Below are 21,833 nucleotides of genomic sequence, written 5' to 3'. Positions count from 1 at the left end.
ACACTGTGTTTCCAACTTCACAGCTAGATATGTAGTTCCTATCCGCCCAATTCCCTTCATCTCTCCAGCCCTTTTTCACTTTATCAACACCTAGCCAATTCTGGCCTCAGCAAAGACCTCACCAACTGTACGTAGGAGGCCATCTCTGTCCTCTCCAGAATGGGTTACGCATCCTCTCCTGAGTTCTTGCCTCCCTGTGCTTTCTTATATCCAGATCTCCAATGGCCCCTGTTGTAGCCACCTTTGTCACCACCTTCTCACAGCTCTTACCACTGTGCGCTCCTGGAGAGCAGTGACTGTGTTTTTATCTCTGTGTTACTAAGCCGAATACATAGAGCAGGAATTTAATATGTGTTGAATTAGTACATTGGCTAGCTCATTTGATCTTCCCAAATCTCTGTGATAAAGAAGGTAGAAAAGGTCTCGTTAGCCTCACTCAGCAGATGGCTGAGGCTTAGAGAGTTTGGTAACTTGCCCAAGGTCTTACCACTAGTTAGGAACAGAACTTAAACTGAAATCTGAATTTGAAGCCAGTGCTCTTTCTCCTATTCGTTGTTCTCTCCCCACCCCGTGTGTGCCTGCAAACACTCATGCTTCCTCCACAGCGAGTGAATTCTGGGTCAAGATGATGATGTTAACTAGATATTCCAACCACTGTGTGTTGATATGACTCTTACAAAAAAAAAAAACAAAAAAGAAAGAAAGAAAGAAAGATTCTTAAAAGCATTTTGCAAGGCATTTATAAAAGTAAGGGATATGTTTTCATTGAATCACCACAACCTCTGTTAAAAATTGGAGACTGTTATTTCTGGAAACTACAGAATTTTCTTTGGAAATATCCCCCAACTCAAAAGAAAGTCTGACACAGCCTCATAAGAATCTGTGTTGTAATAGGTGCTGTGTCACTGAAAACCACTGAAAAGACAGGGTTAAGAACACAAAATGAGTTGCAAACCATATATGGAGAAACCCATTTCTTAAAACTTGTGATGAACTCAGTTCTGCTTTCCATTTTTTCAAAGCTGAAGTCGGCTATGCTTTGTAACGCTGCCAGCTGAGAACTCTCAAAAACTGCAGCCGCTCGGATTGCAGCCTCCCGAGGCTCCATGCCAGACAGACTGAGCATGCGAGTCACACTTGCTACGGCAGCCTGGATGGTTTCTTTCGTCTCTAGTTATTCCTTTACAGAAAATACTTTGCCAGATATTGAAAATGAAGATTTCATCAAAGACTGTGTTCGAATTCATAATAAGTTCCGATCAGAGGTGAATCCAACAGCCAGTGATATGCTATACATGGTAAGGAAAATATCAATATTTGGGGCATGAGTCAGTCAAAAACAGCTAATATGTATTGACTCTGGGGTTAAATCCTTGGTAATCTGGAATGACTTTTTTTCATTGTGATTGTGTGCAAAAAATTCACAATCTTTGATCAAAACACATCCAGTTTAGTTCTGTCTACTCAACTGTTTTTAGAAGCGAGCTCCACAGTACGTTTCTCTTCTCTTTTTGGACACTTCCTTTTCTCTGGGCTTAGGTAGATTTTATTTCTTTTTCTTGTTATTCTCTTCCCTGTCAACTTTTGTGGTTTGTTTGTTTTTGTTTTTCTTGTCTCTAAGTTTACTTTTTTTGTTGCCAGCACAGTACTGACTCTCAGGAAGGCGGTTTGGCATCTGGGGAAAGGATGGGATTTTTGAATCAGTGAGGCTTGGGTTTGAATCCCAGATCTGTGGCTTTGAGCTGATTTTTAAGCTGTCTGAACTTCTTAGGGTATGGGCTATTATGGTTATAATATGAGATGTGAAACACAGCACACACTATTTTGCACACGCTGTAATTGTCCTTCAGTAAAATGTTGATCTGATTCCCTCACCTGGATTCTAAATTCCAGGAAACTAGATTATCATGTTTCCTTCTGGCCCTAGTCAGTGCTTGAAGACCATATTTATAGAGGACCCATATGCAGTGTTTCCTTCTCTATTCTTGTCATCACACCTCACACCTCATTTCTCACTCAAATTCACACTCTGCTCACCCTAGTTACATTTTGGGTAATAGCTTTCATTCTTGAGCTCCTCCCCCATTGTTTAATATTTATTTTTGCAGACTTGGGACCCAGCACTAGCGCAAATTGCAAAAGCATGGGCAAAATATTGTCGGTTTGCACATAATGTACAGCTGAAGTCACCCCACAAGCTGCACCCAAACTTTACTTCGCTGGGAGAAAACATCTGGACTGGGTCTCTATCCATCTTTTCTGTGTCTTCAGCCATCACAAGCTGGTATGATGAAATCCGGTACTATGACTTCAAGACTCGGAAATGCAATAAAGTCTGTGGCCATTACACTCAGGTACACATCTGCCCTATATTTTCTTGAAACTATCTTTTCAAGGGTGAGGAGAAGATTGGAATCTGGAGTTAAGAAAATATATAGTAAGCTAGTGTACCTGTAAACGGAGTAGGGATTATGGGCTTACTTTAAAAATAATAAATGGGACAGTCTCCAATGCATGAGAAAATAGTGCTTGAAGAGTTTAGTTATGTGGGCTAAACACATAGCAGGAAATATGTGAGGCCTACCAATGTGAACAAGCTTTGAATAACTTCGATAACACCTATTCTCCCGTGGGGCTTTATTCCATTTATGAGTAATCACAGACCCTTATAAATGAATAGATTTCTAGGTTCCAGCTGGCATGAGTTCTAAATGAAATTTGAGGCTGTTGTCTTGTGACTATAAAATTGGGAAAAATAAGCCTTTCAGAAGCATCAATTCTTATTCTGATTCTTTCAAACATCAACTGAAAATCTGTATGCCGGGTACTGTGCCGCACAAGGAGGGGGAAAAACTTCAGTTCTAGCCCCAACGGAGAAGCAAAAATATAAAGTTATATAAACTGTCCTGTCCCCAAAATCCACATTATTAGTCCCCATGGCCACATTCAGAGCCTCCCATTGAGATGTTTTTACTGAAGTTCATTTTGTCTCCCTAATTCTAGCTCAGGTTTGTGACACGATGGAAACAAATCCTGAGGTAGCATCTTCTGTAGTCTTCTTCAGACGCTGACTTCCTATCTTGGCTACATTTTGTTTATTTACTTTTATTTCCTGCCAGTCCTTATCAAACCAAGAACTAAAGGTATTTAACCTGTATTTGACTGGCTTTCTGCACAAAAATCTGTTGCAATGAGGTATGAAGGCAAAACCATTTCTAACAAGGTAGTTACATTGAAATATTAGGTGGTTTGAAAGAGTAACATGTTAGAAAAACTCTACTTCTGCTCGGCTTTCTAAAGCCTCTGATCTCATTGGTGGTGTTTTAAGTAAACCAAATTTTGCCCAGTTATATGGATTATTATGAAGATAGAGAAAGGATTGATTTCAGTAAAAATTTTCACCTCAAAATTATTGTAAGCAAAGAGGGGCAATCAAATCATCTGTAGCGTTGGTCTCTTTCTTGGAAATATTATAGAAATAGTTTCTCCTGCAGTTATTACATAAACCAACAATTTTGGTTTCTATCTGCAAATAAATTTGACTGGAAAGTAAATTCCCTTAATTTCCAATAAGACCTAGGCAGTAAGAAAGCTAAATCTAGATTGCCTACAAGGGGAACTTTGTACCATTTTGCACAGTGGTGTTTAAATATCCAGAAATAATTACCAGTTTGAGGGTGCCTACTTTCATTTATTCAGTCAGTATTTAAGCTTCTATCCTGTGCCAGGTACTAGTGATATCTTAGTCCAAATTCTTTCGAAAACAGACCCTGAGATGATAGTTTATGAGCTACCACTTTATTAGGGTATAATCTCAGAGAAATGAGAGTGACGAGAAATATGGGGTAAGGCAGGGAAAGAGGGATATAGCTAGGAATGGTCCCTGACCCTCTGGAATTGACCTTCTTTTTAGAGAGACATATGTGTAAATGGATGTATTACAGTGCATGGTTGGTGCAATTTAAAGACGCTGAAAACGTGCCATGTGAGCAAAGAAGACAGAACAATTTATCCAGTTAAAGGGAAGTGCAAAGGCTTCACACAGCAGAAGACAGCTGAATTTGTGCTTGAAAACTGGGTGAGAGTTTGTCAAATGAAAAAGAAAGGGAAGAGAATTCCAAGTAAAACTAGCAAGGTGTAGAAAGTACACAGTAGGTGTGAACGAGCCTGGTACTTCAGATGAATAACAGGTAGCTCAGCATGCCAAATACAGAGAGGTCAGAAGACTGTTAAATTGACAACAGACTCCTAAACCATGCTCATATATACAAGTTAAGACTCTCCATGTTCATGGTTCTGGGGAGTCAAAATAAGAGGAGAAAACTGGAGTTTATGTTGCATGTGCCTGAGATTTCACAGATAGCCCTCCCTAAATTAACTGAGCTTACTTGGAAAATCCCTTATATCTAGGGAAAAAAGGAAGTCTAAGATGTTGAACATGAGAAAACTCATTTTCTAAAGTCCAGCTCCGTGCATGCAGGTATCAAAACTGAAGTTGAGTGATCCTAACTTGTTCTCTGTAAGAGACCACTAGGTTCTACCCCTAACTTCAAAAGAGGGTCTTTCATCATGGAGACAACGTCCAGGAACTCCCTGGGTCAGGAAACAGACAGCAGCAGCAACTGCCTTTTAAATGAGCGTGGTGTTTAGCTCTCTATGTTGAAGACTTCACTCATTTCTCACCACAAACCTGTAAGGGAGGTGCTAATAACCACAGGTGAATAAACAGGCTCAGAGAGGTTAGGAAGTTGTTTCCCCAATGTTATTTAACTAGTAAGAGAAAGAGTTCAGATATCAGATATGTTGTAAGGCTTAGATAATATAATGCATGTAAATTATCTAACAAAGTACTAGTATTTAGGAGGCATTGAAAAAAGGTTAGATTCCTTCCATGAGCTAGTTTTCTAGCAACCATAATGGAAGAAAGATCTGATAGGTAGGTTAAAGAGTCCCTTTTTCTATCCTTACAAGAAATCTTGCTAGGGGATTCAAGAATACTCAGTTGCTAGAAAGTTTTAAATCCATGCTGGAAAGTTACCTTATGTGGATATTATAACCTGCTTATCCTCATCTTTTATTGAAAAATCAAGCTATTTGCAGATTTTGGCTGATATCAGATGGGCAAATGTACAGAATAAAGAAAATAGATTCAGATCCATTATCTCCTCCTAGCAGCTATGATATTTCTTGACGTGTTAATTCAACACTTTAGCTTTGTCTTCACTGGAGATAGACAGGCATTGAGGAGGAATTCTGGCCTATTAATATGGAAGAGTAATATAATTCGATATTCTGTTGATGAGAGTTCAGCTTTGTAAAGTTTGGGAATAGCTTGATTAAAGTATCTGGGTGAGGTAACAGATTACTTGGGTTTGACAGTGCTAGAACTTCCCACTAGATGGCATTGTTGATCTTATTTTGGTTTTTATCTCCTCCTTCCAACTCTACCCTCTTGAAATTTTTATTTTTACATTCTCATAGAACCAATGGAAATGTGATATGTTTCCCAATTTCTCTAGCAAGTTTCATATATGTGACAATGTTACCATACTCTTAATAATGAAGCAGATGGACTCATAATGAGAATTGAAAGAAGACGGTGGGAAGGGGCTGTTAGCCTAGAGGCTAACAGAAGGAGACATGTCCCTCCCCTCTGGGTTTCCCAGATGCAGTGCTTTTGTTAGAAAAGTATAGAGAGTGGTTTCTTATTCTGGAGGACTTGCTAAAAGAGAAAATAATTTGAAAGCCTCTTGCTAATGGCATGGACTGTCCTCACAGTACTTTGTGGCCAGGCAGAACTGGCCAATTTCCAATCTCTCATCTACAAAAATAGGAGCAATAGCACCTATTTATTGAGTTGTTATAAGGATTAAACATGATATTGCATGTGAAGTGCTTACCACTACACCTGCACTAAATTCTCAATGAGTGGATCTTATTATTTCTTATAATTATGATTTTTTTGCCATATTAAAAGAAATTAAAAGAAAACATACAAAGAAATCTGCCTGATGAAAAATGAACACTATTAAAAATTATAAAGAGGAAGGGTATTAGTGTTAAGATAATAAAACATGAACATTTGCCAAGTGCTTGATATATTCTAGAAGCTCATTTAAAACTATGAAATAAGTCTGTGGAGTTGGTATTGTTATTATCCTCAATTAATAGATTAGGAAGCTAAGGCCAAGGTCACACAGTAAGTGGGAAAGCTGAATACGAACTTAGGCTTTGTAGCTTCAGAGCCCACAAGTTTAACCAAGAGCCAGAATGTCCATAAAGCTTTTAAAAAGAGACCACTTGACTGGATATTGCATATAGTACATCCACATAATAAATATTACTCAGCAATAAAAAAGAATGCTAACTAATGAATACAGCAATATGAAATAATCTCAAATGCTTGTGCTAAGTGAAAGAAGCTACATTCAAAATGGTACATTTAAACTGATTCCATTTGTATAATATTCTGGAAAAGGCAAAACTATAGGAACTGAAAACAGATTAGTGATTACTGTGAACGGGTCTGGGGTGGGAGGTGATAGAAATATTCTATGTCTTGAAAATGGTAGTGGCTACACAATTGTATGCTTTTGTCAAAATTCATAGACATATACTCCTAAAAAGAATAAATTTTACTGTATGTTAATTATACCCTAATAAACCTGATTTTTTAAAAAAGAGACTAATTAAAGCACAAAATGAATGATAACTAACATTTGCACACTTTTGGAAAAAAGCGTTAAAGTGGAGGAAGGACCCAAAAGTTAAGAATACTTGAGATACAACACTATAGAAGAAAGTGTTCACAGGCAAAAGGATAAAAATATAAAATGAGCTAAGCCAATAGTAAAAGGAATAGAGACAACACTGAATGCAGTTAGCTTGTGTAAGAATCACTTGAGGAAGTTGTTAAAATATAGATTCCAGAACAATTCCAGTGACTCTCATTCCGTAGGTCTGAGATGGGCCCAGAGATCTGCATTTTAAACAAAGCACCTGAGTAAAAGCACTTTGAGATCCGTGAACAAAAATTAAGAAATTTTTAAAACAAAAACAAGTGGAAAGTAAATGTTCAAGTACAAGGATCAAATCTGAGGATTAACAGCTCCCATAAAGCCAGGCTCTCTTGAGATAGAGGCCTCCACCCCTTCATTGTTTGTCCGGCTGGAGTCCCCTGCAGGTATTCCTGGGTATAAAGAAAGGGTTCTGGGGAACACCCCATTTAGATCACAGAGTAGGGAGGGGGGCTGTCTTCTGCCAAAGAAGGGCACCCTCCCCAATTGCCAAGCCAAGGAAGAGGCAGCCTGCAAAGAGCAGCAGCCCCAGTGATGTGCTCTACCTACCACCTCCTACCCCACCTTTAAACCTTAGAGAAGTTAAGACTTCATCCTCATCTCCCCTCTTCCCTCACTGTATACTCTCTCAGCATGGAGATTTTTTCTTTTTTCTTTTTCTTTGTTAATTAAACTTGCTCTTTTTCTGCAGCCACACTGGTTTGGTTTCAGTCCTATAAATCAGTCTTTCCCACCTTAGGTTCACACAAGGTGTTGCCCGCTGCTGACAAGACTTCTCACGGCCCTCGGAGCAGTTCGTCCCAGCTCTGCCTCCATGCCGCTTCCCCACAGAAGGGCCCTATGCTCTACACACCCTTAGCAACCTCCACTTCCCCTTCACAATGGCCCAAACCCTTGCCTGATGGGTTCGTGACTGCTTTTCTCTACATTTTGCGAAGGCATCCACTGGTTGTAGTTCATTCACCTTTGCGTCCCCCATATTTGGCACAATTCTTTCACAAAGTTGCTCAAGAACTTTTTGAGTAAAAATAATTTAAAATGTAATTTGGTACTGCTGTAAAAAGGAGTGCTTCTAAGTGCTGCCTTGTGTTCAGCTTTAAACACTTTCTTTAGGCTTTTATGACACCAAACACTCTTGTCAAGATGGGCTATATCATCTGTGGAGCCCAGTGAAAAATGAAAACGTAGGATCTTTTGTTCAAAAAGCAAGGGGAAAAGTAACACTAACAGTGCTAAAGTATACAATAGCATTAATTTAAGCCAAGAATGGAGCTCTTCTGAGCACTGGATCCACTGTGACAACTGTGTGACAGCACAGGCCGAGTGGCCCATGAAGCCAGCTCTGTTCTTCGTTTCCTTCCCGTGTCACTGACCACTCTTTCTCAGTCTGCTCTGCTGGCTGTTCTCGTGTTTGTTTTCTTTATCCCAGGTTCTCATTTACTCTTCCATCTCGTATCTTGGCCTGTGCGATCTAATCTAGTCCCACATCTTCCAGATTTGCATCTCTAGCCTTACTCTGTCCTCTGAACTGCAGCAGCCTGGTCAGTCTGGACACAGATGTCTAACAGGCATCTCGAATCAACATGTTCCGAGCAGAACCCCTTGCCTGTGCTCCCACGCACCCTCCTCCTTCCCAGTTTTGTCCATCTCAGTAAATGTTGCTCAGGCCCCAAACCAAAACTTTACTTTTCTCTTTCCCTCTTACCCCACAATCAAAACAAAACCACATCCTTTTAGCTTTACCTCTAAGCTGAGCCATGAACCTAATCAATGCTCAGGAATTTCACTGCCATCGTCCAAGTATGAGTCACCATCTTCTCATTCTTGCCCCACTGAAACAGCCTCCAAAACAGCCTCTTTGTTCCCCTTACTCTTCTCAGTCTATTTACTTCATAACCACTGAAGTGATCTTTCTAAGACGTGAAAAAGAGCATATCATTCACCTTCAAGAATCTCACGATCTGTTCCTCTGCCTCTGGCCTCACTGCCTATGACTCTCCCCTCCCCGTCAGAGCCCGGCTCTACTTGCCTTCTTCCTGCCAAGCAAATGAGCCTGCTATAGTGAGGTTTGTTTGGCCTCTCCAAGTCTCATGTTGAAATTTGATCCCTGTAGGGGTGAGGGGAAACTTGTCCTTTCTCCTGAAAGTTTGCTGAAGGATCAACTTATAATTACTGTAGATTAATAAGAGAAAGGTTTTTTACCATGCTCATGGGGAGAGTCACAGAGTGATTACTCAGTATCCCAATGAAGTTCAGATATTTTTATACCTGTCCTTTTGGAGGTGAGGGGGAGATGGGGAGTACAGGTAATTCTGTTTAGGGGCAACAAATGGTGCTAGGGAGGATAAATGGATGGGGGAAACGGATTGACTTGTAAATGATTCTCTTTGCAAATTACATTAACCTGAGCAAATTAAATTAACCTGGGAGGTATTATATTTCAATGATTTGGGCCAGGTCTGGTTGCATTCTTGATCCTCCTTCCTGCAATATATTGAGATAACAGGGAGAGGAAGGGAAGACAATTGCTGCCTTTGCTCTTTTAATTAGGTCAGTCCAGTTTATGCAGACAGAGGGAAAGCCCCCTCCAATGCTTTGTGATCTTGAATGGTCTTTTATTAAAAACATTCTGTGTGCTGGGCTAGGTGGCTCATGCCTGTAGTCCTAGCACTCTGGGAGGCCAAGGTGGAAGGAATACTTGATGTCAGGGATCCAAGACCAGTCTGAGCAAGAGCATTACTAAAAATAGAAAAAATTAGCCAAGTGTGGTGGTGCATACCTGTAGTCCCAGCTACTTGGGAGGCTGAGGCAAGAGGATCACTTGAGCCCAGGAGTTTGAGGTTGCTGTGAGCTAGGCTGATGCCACAGCACTGGGTGACAGAGCAAGACTCTGTCTCAAGAAATATAAAAAAATATTCTTCATACCAAGGAGTCATATTTGGAGGTGAAATTTCCTGAGCTCCTTCATCCCCAATGTTGGAGGTGGGGACTAATGAGAGGTGTTTGGGTCATGGGGGTAGATCCTTCGTTAAAGGCTTGGTGCAGTCCTCACAGTAATCAGTGAGTTCTCACTCTATTAGTTCCTGTTAGTGCTGGTTGTTAAAAAGAGCCTGGCACCTCTCTCCAGGCTCTATGGCTGCCTTTCTCTTGCCCTGTGATCTCTGCATACACTTGTTCCCATTCACTTACTGCCGTGAGTGGAAGCTGTCCGAGGTGCTCACCAGAAGCAGATGCTTGTTCCATGCTTCTTGTACAGCCGGCAGAACTGTGAGCCAAATAAACCTAGTTTCTTTATAAATTAGCCAGCCTCAGGCACTCCTTTATAGCAACACAAAAATGGACTAAGACAGGGCCTTTCCACAAGGTGTTACCTCTGCATGGAATGCTCTTCCTCCATCATTAGGTCTCCTAAATGTTTATCCTAAGTGCTGCATCCTCATTGTTCAAGTCTCAGTTTAAATGCCTCCTCTTCAGAGACGTCTTCCTTGAACATCCAGTTAAATCAGCACCCACACCGGTCACTGTCTATTGCAGTACTCTGTTTCTTCATTGTGCTTTCAAAAATTAGCTTAGTTACTATTAATATGTCTATTTGACATATACCACACATGCACACATATACACATCCCAATAATAGTAATAACAAGTCTTGTTTCCACCTGAATTCTGAGTACCTAAGACTTTCCTGGTTATAAGTGCTCTAGCTGGAGTGAATATACCTCACCATGTTTATGAAGGCTAATCATACCCAAATATTCATTTTATTGTTTCTCTCTCTGTTAAAAATCCTTATTTCCTTTCAGGTTGTTTGGGCAGATAGTTACAAAGTTGGCTGTGCAGTACAATTTTGCGCTAAAGTTTCTGGCTTTGAAAGTCTTTCCAGGGGAGCACATTTTATATGCAACTATGGACCAGCGTAAGTGCCTGAATAAATCTCTTTCTTAAAATAATTCTATTTTAAAAGCATTTATCTTCATTATAGAAAATATGAATAATAAAACATAAAGAAAATTAATATAACCCTTAATTCCTCTGTCCAGAGATCTACTTTATTAACATTCTGGTACATTTTTCTGTGTGTATGTGTGCATACACCCTTTATATATACTACATAAATACACATTTCTAAGAATAGCAAGATGGCTCATGCCTGTAATCCTAGGACTTTGGAAGGCCGAGGTGGGAGGATTGCTTAAGGCCAGAAGCTCAAGACCAGCCTGAGGAAGAGCAAGACTCTATCTCTACAAAACATAGAAAAATTATCTGGGCATGGTGCCATGTGCCTGTAGTCCTGGCTACTCAGGAGGCTGAGGCAGGAGGATCACTTGAGCCCAGGAGTTTGAGGTTTGAGGCTGTGGTGAGCTATAATGATCCCATTGCACTCTAGCCTGGGTGACAGGGTGAGACCTTGTCTCAAAAAAAAAAAAAAGAAAGAAAAAAAAGAAAAAGAAAAAAATAGCAAGACTAAAATGTTTGTCAGGAATTTAAATCAATCTGATATGGCAATAACAGCACAAAATGGGGGGACTGATGTTACTTTATATTTACTGCTTTACCTTTGGAGATGAGTTTGTATGGAGACTGGATTGGCAGGGCGTAAGAGGGAAAGCACAGAGACCAGTCAGAAATGTCCTCACTTCCTTCTGCCTGCTGAAGTGGTTTTTTCCTTCTAAATACAAAGAAAAAGTCACAGGCCCCCATTCCACATAATTATAAGAAGTCCAGTATCCTTCCCAATATTTCACAAATACCTCAGAAATGGGGTCTGGGATGCTTAATTCTCCAGATGCATGTAACTCTCTCTTTGTCATTTCCCTGTGCATCACTAAGCAAGGCTATGGTAATAGGTCTTTACTCAGGGTGGATTAGTGGAGGAGAGGATTATAGCACAGAAGAGGAAATAACCTTGACTACAAGATAGTAAGTACAATACCTAGCGTGCTTTGGCTACCACTGCCCTGGGAACCCTTATTCTATATTTATCTCTTTCTTTAAAAATATGTCTTTTCTCTTCCCCAGCGTCCCAAGGCCCCAACCCTCTTATTTGTCAGTCTACAAAGAGAAACACTAAAACTTCTGCTGCTTTATTGGACAGAATTCTTTAAGTCACTTTGTGTTAATCACTCCCATCTAGACAGATCCAGGCCTTTCCAGTAGCATGTTTTTCCCAAGATGAATTTTACCATTTCCTTAGAACTGACAACTGCCTTTGTTTTTAGTCTTTGTTTTGTTTTATTTTGTTGGTTTTGCTTTTTTGAGACTGAGTCTTGTTCTGTTGCCTTGGCTAGAGTGCAGTGGCATCATCATAGCTCACCGTAACCTCAAACTCCTGGGTTCAAGTGATCCTCCTGCCTTAGCCTCCCAAGCAGCTGGGACTCTACAGAAGCATGGCACCATGCCTAGCTAACTTTTTCTATTGTTAATAGACCCGGGGTCTCACTCTTGCTCAGGCTGGTCTTGAACTCTGGAGCTCAAATGATCCTCCTGCCTTGGCCTCCCAGAGTGCTAGGATTACAGGCATGAGCCACCATATCTGGTCTAAGCTTTATTTTAAGAGGGAATTTCCCCCCTCTCCTTTACAGTTTGGAATGCACTATTAAAGAATGAAGTATCATAAATGATTTTGTTGAAACCATTCTAGAACTTCAACCATTTAATGAGTATTGGGCTTTTTAACAATGAAAGATATTCCAATGATTAATGCCTATTTTGGACATCTTTTGTAATTGTTAAAAAAATGTCTACCATATTACATTGGCTTTTTCCAAGTGCTCAATAATTATTAGCTATCAGTAATCTTGCATCTTTTATACAAAAGCAAATTATACTTTAAAAATTTCCTCATGTCTCTTGTTATTTATTTATTTTTTGTAAGTGCAGGATAATTTAATTTTCTGAAGAAACTTAAATTAACTTGGAGCCAAATGAGATTAGAACATATATTTTGGGTTAGAAATGAAGTGTTATTATAAAATTGTGCCTCTATTAGGAGAGTTCTTAACTTTGGAGGTAAATGTATAGTATCTGGAAGAGGAAGCCATGTACTGGGATTAGAAAAAAGTTCTATCTTTATTTTCACTAACCTCTACTGAAAATAACATTTACTTTCATTGTGAAGACAACACTCCATGGCCATATTATTAATAGCAATAACTGTTACTCTGAATTAACAATATCTTTATCTTTGTAAATATCACTGATATTTTCATATCATATTCCAATTGCTGCAGAGATATCAAAATTTAGTTTATGATCATTACTGCTTTGAAATTAATAGTCCTTGGCTAGATCTTATCTAATACTTAATAGAGAAACACCTATTACTATATTACAAATCTTTTTAAAACATTTTGATAACTTTCAATGTAATTGGTTTCTTTTATAATCCTATGTATGTTATGTTATGCATTTAAAAACAAACTACATTCAGAAAGAATTAGTTCATAGGCTTCACCAGCCTGCCAAAAGTTACCATGATACAAAAAAGTTAAGAACTTCATCCAAAAGTAGAGTTCAAAAAAGGATTAGTGCAATGTCAGTTTCATTGAGATAAATGTACAGCTTCTCACAGTTACTGCTCTGAGGTATTTATGGGGCTATAAAATGGATATAAATGTTATGTGAAATAAAGTATTATTTCACTTTCCAGTCTGATTTTTCAGCTCAATTACTTGTACTTTGTGCCTCAATATCTAGCTATATAATAGGGATAAATAAACAATAGTACCTTCTTCATAGGGTTGTTAAGATTATTCCATTCAAGGGTGCATAAGTGCTCAGTAATTATTAGCTATTGGTCACATCACATATTTTATGTAAAAACAAATTGTACTTTAAAAAATTCCCCAAGTGTCTTGTTATTTATTTATTTTTGGGAAGGCAATTACCCCCTAGCCAAATGGCTTCTATCCGGTAAAAACTATGGAGTCTTGGTAGACTAAGGAAAGTAAATGTGGGTCATCATAGCTTTTCTAAGATGAACACTTTTTTGGATGGCAGTTATCATATAGGTCGGGTAAGTGGAGGGAGCATTGTCCTGGAGTTGGACAAATCTAGGTTTCCTCCTGACTCTGACGTGTATAAATTATGATTTTGGGCATGTTACTAATGTCTTATATCCTTAGTTTCCTTATCTGTAAAAGAGAAATAAAAAATTCCTCCAAGAGCTATTATAATTAGATGATGTATATTAAAACATGAGTTCATAGACATAGATATAGAGAATGGACTCTGCAAATACTAGCAGCCTTTCATTTCTGCTTTCCTCTCTTCACTTCTATTCCAACCCTCCAAATCTTTGGACTTTATTCTGTTGGATGTAGTTAAGGATTCATAGTAGTATATTGCAATTAAAAAAATTTCTAATGCACATTCTTCTACTTTACAGAGGGAATTACCCAACATGGCCATATAAGAAAGGAGCCACTTGCAGTGCCTGTCGCAATAATGACAAGTGTTTGGACAATCTCTGTGGTGAGTAAAAGAAACAATCTAACAATAGGACAATGTAATAGGAATTACTGTAACTTTCTACAGAATTAAGAATGCAAAGGTTTGTTTTATCCTAATAGCTATTTTCAGGAAACTGGCATCAAATAGCAATCAAACCAATGGCTTACTGTTCTAGGAATGAACATATGGTTAATATAAATTTAAGAAAGCAAATCATATCTTTCTTGTTTGTTTTTTATTTTAAAAATATTAGTGGGGTCCAAATTTTTTTTACATAGATAGCTTTTATAATGCTTAAGTCAGGGCTATTAGTGTGCTCATCACCAGAATAGTGTTCATTGTACCTGTTAGGTAGGGTTTTCTTTACACCTACTTTCCTGCCTCCTCCCTCCATCTTGATTTCCAGTGACTTTTACTTCTCTTTGTGCCCATGTGTGCCCATTGATTAGTTCAAAAATTATTAGAGAGTACATATGGTGTTTGCTTTTCCATTCCTGAATAATAGTCACCTAGAATAGTAGTCTCCAGTTCCATCCAAATTGCTACAAAAGATATTAATTTATTCTTTTCTATGGCTGAGTATTACTCCATGGTGTGTGTGCATGTATGTGTGTGTGTGTATACACACCCCATTTTGTTAATCCACTCATGAATTGATGGGGATTGGCCTTAGGTTAATTTCACATCTTTATGATTATGAATTGTGCTGCAATAAACATTCAAGTGCAGGTGTCTTTTTGATAAAATGACTTCTTTTCCTTTGGGTAGATACCCACTAGTGGAATTGTTGGGTCTAATAGTAAGTTTATAATTTATTTCTTTGAGGAATCTCCATGAAGGTTATACTAATTTACAATCCCACAATGTACTGGCATTCCTTTCTCTCTACATACACACCAGCATCTACTGTTTTTTGACTCTTTAATAATACCCACTCTGACAGGGGCAAGGTGATATCTCATTGTAGTTTTAATTTGCATTTCCCTGATGATTAGTAATGTTGAGAATATTTTCATATGTTTGTTGGCCATTTGTCTCTCTTCTTTTGAAGTGCTTCTGTCCATGTCTTTTGTATACTTTTTAATGGGATGGATTGTTCTTTACTTGCTGATTTTTTGGAGTTCTTTGTAGATTCTGGATATTAGCCTTTATCAGATGTAGAGTTTGCAAATTTTTTCTCCCATTCTGTAGGTTGTCCATTTGTTCTCTTGATTATTTCCTTTGCTGTGCAAAAGCCTTTTAATTTAATCAAGTCCCATTTATTTTTGCTGTTGCTATAATTGCCTTTGGGGTCTTAGTCATGGTTTTTTGCCTAGGCCAATGTCTAGAAGAGTTTTTCCTATATTTTCTTCTAGAATTTTTGTGATTTCATGTTTTACATTTAAGTCTTTTATACATCTTGAATTAATTTTTATAAATGGTGAGAGATGGGGTTCCTGTTTCATTCTTCTGCATGTGGCTATCCAATTTTCCCAGCATCATTTATCACATAAGGCTTCCGTTCCCCAGTGTATGTTATTACCTGCTTTGTCAAAGATCAGTTGGTTGTAAGTAGGTGGTTTTATATCTGGGTTCTCTGTTCTGTTCCATTGGTTTGTGTTTCTGTTTTTTGTACCTATACCATGCTATTTTGTTAACTATTATCTTGTAATATACTTTGAAGTCTGGTAATGGGATGCCTCCAGATTTGTTCTTTTTGCTTAAGATTGTTTTGGCTATTCAGGCTCATTTTGTTTCCAAATGAAGCATAGAATTATTTTTTCTAGATCTGTAAAATATATTGTTGATATTTTGATTGGGATTGAGTTGAATTTGTATATCACTTTAGGTGCATTTTAACAATGTTGATTCTACCAACCCATAAGCATGATATGCTTTTCCATTTGTTTATGTCATCTGCAATTTCTTTCCTCAGTGTTTCATAGTTTTCCTTGTAGAGATCTTTGACTTCCTTTAAGTATATTCCTAAGTATTTTATTTCCTTTGGAGCAATTGCGAATGGTACTGAGTCTTTGATTTGACTGTCAGTTTGACTGTTATTGGTATGTAGAAATGCCACTGAATTGTGTACATTGTTTATATAACATGACACTTTGCTGAATTTATTTATCAATTCCATGAGTCTCTTGGTGGAATCTTTGGGATTATCTAGATACAATATCACATCGTCAGTGAAAAGCTGTAATTTGACCACCTCTTTCCCCATTTGAATACCCTTTCTTTCTTTCTCTTGTCTGATTGCTCTGCCTAGGACTTCAAGTACTATGTTGAATAGAAGTGGTTACTTGGGCACCTTTGTCTTGTTTCAGTTCTTAGGGAAAATGCTTCCAGTTTTTCCCCATTTAAAATGTTAGTTATGGCACATGTTGGCGTGGATGCGGAGAGACAGGAACACTCATACACTGCTGGTGGGAATGCAAACTAGTGCAACCCCTATGGAAAGCAATATGGAGATACCTTAAACAGATTCAAGTAGACCTACCATTTGATCCAGCAATCCCATTATTGGGCATATACCCAGAAGAACAAAAGTCATTCTTTAACAAAAACACCTGTACCCGAATGTTTATAGCAGCACAATTTACAATCGCAAGGATGTGGAAACAACCCAAGTGCCCATCAATCCACGAATGGATTAGTAAACTGTGGTATATGTATACCATGGAGTACTACTCAGCTATAAGAAATAACAATGATACGACATCTCTTTGGTTCTCCTGGAGAGAGCTGGAACCCATTATACTAAGTGAAGTATCCAAAGAATGGAAAAACAAGCATCACATGTACTCACCAGAAAACTGGTTTCCCTGATCATCACCTAAATGTACATCAGGGAAGGATACCAATTGGATATCAGACTGGGATGGGGGGGTGGGGGGAGGGGATGGGTGTATGCCTACATGATGAGTGCGTTGCACACCCTCTGGGGAATGGTCATGCTTGAAGGTGCAGACCCGGGGAGATGGGGGGGGGAGGGGATGGAGGTATGACTACATGATGAGTGCCAGGTGCACTGTCGGGAGAATGAGAACGGACGCGCTTGGGACTCTGACTCGGGGGGATGGGTGGGACATGGAAAATGTATATAACCTAAACTTATGTACCCCCATGATGAGCTGAAATAAAAAAAATATATATATAAAAAAAAAAATAAAATAAAATGTTAGTTATGGGTTTGTCATATATGGCCTTTATAATTTTGAGGTACATTCCTTCTATGACAAGTTTGTTGAGGGTTTCTGTCATGAAAGGGTGCTGGATTGTGTTGAGTGCTTTTTCTGCATCTATGAAGATGATCATATGGTCTTTCTTTTTGCTTTAGTTTATGTGGTGAATCACATTTATTGATTTACATATATCAAAGTGTACCCTTGGATCCCTTGGATGAAGCCCACTTGGTCACAGTGGATTATTATTATTATTATTATTATTTTGCTGTGCTGTTGAATTCAGTTAGCTAATATTTTATTGAAGATTTTTGCACCTATATTCATAAGGGATATTGGTATGGAGTTTTCTTTTTTTGTTGTGTCTTTTCCTGGCTTTGGGACCAAGGTGATACTGGCTTTGTAGAATTAGTTGTGGGGATTCCCTCCTTCTAAATGTTGTGGAATAATTTCTGTAGTAGGGGTACCAGCTCTTTGTAGGTCTGGTAGGATTCTGCTGTGAATCCATCTGGTCTGGAGCTTTTTGTTGTTGTTGTTGGGAGATTTTCTATTACTGCTTTGATCTTACTGCTCATTATTGGTCTGTTCAGGAGTTCTATGTCTTCCTGATTGAATCTTAGGAAATTGTGTGTTTCCAGAAATTAATCCATTTCCTCTACGTTTTCTCATTTATGTCTGTAGAGATTTTCATAGTATTCGCAGGTGATATTTTATATTTCTGTGTTATCAGTTGTAATATCTCCTTTTTCAGTTCTGATTAAGCTTATTTGGGTCCTTTCTTTCCTATTCCTGGTTAATCTAGCAATTTTGTTTTTCTTTTCAAAGAACCAAGTTTTGTGTCATTGATCCTTTATATTTTATGTTTTCCATTTCATTTAGTTCTATTCTGACCTTTGTTAATTCTTTTCTTCTGCTGGCTTTGGGTTTGGTTTGCTCATGCTTTTCCAGTTCCCTGAGATGTGGCATTAGGTGGTTAAATTGTGATCTTTCTGTCTTTTTGATGTATGCATTCTAATTCTATCAATTTTCTCCATAGGGCTTCTGCTGAATCCCATAGATTTTGATAGCTTTTGTCTCTTTGTCATTCAGTTTGAGGAATCTCTTGATTTCTGTCTTAATTTCAACATTGACCCAATAATTGTTCAGCAGGTTATTTAATTTCCATGATTTTGTGTAGAATTGAGTGTTTCTCTTAGAATTGATTTCTAGTTTTATTCCACTCTGGTCTGAGAAGATACATGGTATGATTTTGATTTTTTTTTTAATTTGTTGAGTCATGTTTTGTGGCCTAATATACAATCAATCTTGGAGAATGTCCCATGTGCTGATGAAAAGAATGTATATTCAGTAGTTTTGAGATAGAATGTTCTGTAAATGTCTGTTAAGGTCAATGTGCTCTAAAGTCCCATTTAAGTCCAGTGTTTCTTTATTTTCTGCTTTGATTATCTGTCCAGCTGTCAGTGTGGTGGTGCAGTCCCTGGCAATTATGATGCTACTGCTTATATCTTAGATCTAGTAGAATTTGCTTTGTGAGTCTGGGAGCACCTGTGTTAGGTGCATGTATATTTAGGATTGTTGTCTTCCTGTTGAATTTCTCCCTTTACCATTATATAATGACTGTCTTTGTCTGTCTTTACCATTGTTGATTTAAAGTAAGTTTTATCTGATATGACAACAGCTACACCTACTTTGTTTTGGTTTCTGTTTTTGTGAAGTCCTTTTTCCATACTTTCACCTTGAGTCTGTGTGAGTCCTTGTAGGTTAGATATGTTTCCTGGAGTCAGCAGATACTCAGGTTGTATTTTTTCATTCATTCAGCAAGTATATGTCATTTGAATGGGGCATTCAGACAGTTAACATTGAGTGTTGGAATTCATATATGGGATGCTGTTCTGTTCATCATGTTAGGTGTAATACATTAGTGCCTTGTTTTACCTCTTGTGTTATTGTTTTATATGAGCTGTGAGCTTTAACTTTTGGATGATTTTACATTGGTGGCTATCTGTTGTACTGATCCATGTATAATGCAGTGCTGAGTATTTCCTGCAGGGCTGGTCTGGTCATGAGAAATTCTCTCAGTGTTTCCTTGTCTGAAAAGTCTTTATTTCACATTCGTACACAAAACTCAGTTTTGCAGGATACAGAAATCTAGGCTGCCAGTTGTTCTGTTCAAGAAGACTGAAGATGGGTCCCCAATCCCTTCCAGCTTGTAAGGTCTCTGTTAAGAAGTCTGCAGCTAGCCTAATGGGTTTTCTTTTGTAATTTACTTGATGTTTTGACCTCATGAGTGACAGGAGTTTCTGTTTCATGTTGACTTTGGCCAGTCTGGTAACTATATGTTTTGGTGATTCTCTCTTTACAATGAACCTCTCAGGTGTATGTCGAGCTTCTTGTATCTGGATGTCTAAATCTCTAGCAATACCAGGGAAGTTTTCCTCAATTATTCCCTCAAATAGGTTTTCCAGACCTTGTGCTTTTTCTTCACCCTCAGGGATGCCTATGATTCTTATATTTGGCCATTTTACATAATCCCGTATGTCTCAAAGCTTTTGGTTTGTTCCTCCCTATTCTTTGTTCTTTATGTTTGTGTTAATTCAAAAGAGTTGTCTTCAGTCTCTGAAATTCTTTCTTCTGTCTAGTATATTGTTAAAGCTTTCCACTGTGTTTTGTATTTCCTTAAGTGAATTTTTCATTTACAGTTCATTTTTTTAATATGTCTATCTCTTTAGTAAATTTTTCATTCATTTCCTGAATTGTTTTTGGGTTTCTTGGAGTTGGTTTTCCATTTTCTCTTAAATTTCATTGAGCTTCCTTACAATTCATATTTAGAATTCTTCATCTGTCATTTCAATATTTTAATTTTAGTTAGAATCTACTGCTAGAGCGCTGGTGTGCCCCTTTTGTGGTGTCCTTTCAGTCTGCGTCTTCATATTTCCAGAGTTGTTACACTGATTCCTTCTCATCTGGAGCAGCTGTCACTGCTTGGTTTTGGAGTTTCTTTTGTTTTGATGGGTCTTTCCCCACCCTATTCACTGTTAAGGGTGTATCTATAGCATATGTTGGGTAAGGACCTTCAGTTCTGCTTTTAGGTACTTTGATGGGGGCCTCTGTTCTGGATGGGTACCTTGGTTATAGATATCCTTACTGTGGTATTTTTCTCAGTTGCTAATTATTTGTAGGCTATAGCTGTGGCATACTATGTGTGTGGGCAGAGTCCCTGTCTCTTGTTGATGGAGGGATAATGGAGGTCTTTGCAGTCCTCTCTTCCCCCAGCCCTGTGGACTTAACAGGGTGTAATACATTGGTATGCCCAGTTTAATCTCTGAGACAATAGCTGTTATTTGTGGGTAGGTGTTATTTGTGGGTAAGAGTCAGCCACACCCAATATAATTTAGTCAGTAAAAGCTGTAATGGGCTATACAGGTTGTCCCCTCTTCCGGTAGGTGGCACTTGCCAGAAAGAGCCAGCTACAGTGTTGTTTTTGGAACTGTGAGTGACTCTAGCTCCTCAGGAGAAGCACTTTAATGCCTCAGGTGGGGAGCAGGGCCCTGGGGCTCCCAGGGGCTTCCACATTCTCCACCACAGCAGAGGTGGGTGGAGGAGTGAGGCTGGGCAGGGCTGAGCTGGGTGAGCCTGCCTTCAGGCTCCAAAAAGGCAGGCAAAAGAGCTGTGTCAGCAGGGCTTGAGGATCTACTTCCCCAGGGGCTGCTGAAGCTGAAGAGGACCCACAAAGACAGAAAGTCTGCCTGTGGGGGAGGGGCTGTCTGGGATTCACACACTGTCAGGAGCAGGTTTTGCTCTTCTCTCTGCTCCTCATCCTAAGGTCTCCTTCAGGCATCTGGCTGCAGGCAGCAGCTCAAACTAGCTGAGCCCCCCAGCAATGGCTCTGTTGGGTAGGAGCTTCCCTGTCCAGGATTCCACCCCAGGCTGAGAGCATGGCTTTCCTGTGGGGTGAGGGGTGCTCCACAGGTGCACTGCAGCTCAGACCCATACTGCATTCTCCTCTCAGTTCTGCCCAGGTGGGCTTCCTCACTTCCTGAAATTAGTTTGCAAATCTCTCCTCCATGCCCCAGAGCAACATGATGGAGTCCTGGGGGTATGAGATCTAGCCTGAAACCTGGTCCCCACATCCCCCAAGTTTAATCCCTGAGTTGGTCTCAAGTTGTCCATGGAGTGCTAAGGCAGGGTTGATGTCCCTCTGCTTTGGGGTGTGCTCTGCTCTGCTGGAGCAGCCAGATGAGAAGCACTGGGTAGGGCCAGTAGGCAGGGAACTCAAAATCGGAGCACCCCTTGGTCCACTGGAGGTCTTAACTAGGAAAGGTGTGAGCCCCACTTTCTGTGGGAGCCTTGAGGTAGTGTACATGCCAACAGAGGGGAGGCAGCCACTCCTGAGTCTTGGTTCAACTGTCCCTTGGGA

The 21,833-nt window shown here is 39.1% G+C and overlaps 1 protein-coding gene across 1 annotated transcript in view; it reads left to right on the top strand.

Annotated features, from left to right (window-relative positions):
- The first annotated feature begins 720 nt into the window (after nucleotides 1-720).
- Nucleotides 721-21,833, top strand: part of GLIPR1 (GLI pathogenesis related 1) — a 23,554-nt gene continuing 2,441 nt past the window's right edge. The window contains exons 1-4 of the mRNA XM_045553348.1: nucleotides 721-1,298; nucleotides 2,109-2,354; nucleotides 10,601-10,713; nucleotides 14,185-14,270. Coding sequence (XP_045409304.1) covers nucleotides 1,107-1,298; nucleotides 2,109-2,354; nucleotides 10,601-10,713; nucleotides 14,185-14,270 — 637 coding nt within the window. The 5' untranslated portion in view covers nucleotides 721-1,106. The remainder of the gene's footprint in view (nucleotides 1,299-2,108; nucleotides 2,355-10,600; nucleotides 10,714-14,184; nucleotides 14,271-21,833) is intronic.

The sequence above is a fragment of the Lemur catta genome, chromosome 6 (genome assembly GCF_020740605.2).
Source record: "Lemur catta isolate mLemCat1 chromosome 6, mLemCat1.pri, whole genome shotgun sequence".
Taxonomy (NCBI): Eukaryota; Metazoa; Chordata; class Mammalia; order Primates; family Lemuridae; genus Lemur; species Lemur catta.
This window is presented reverse-complemented; position numbering and strand designations above follow the sequence as displayed.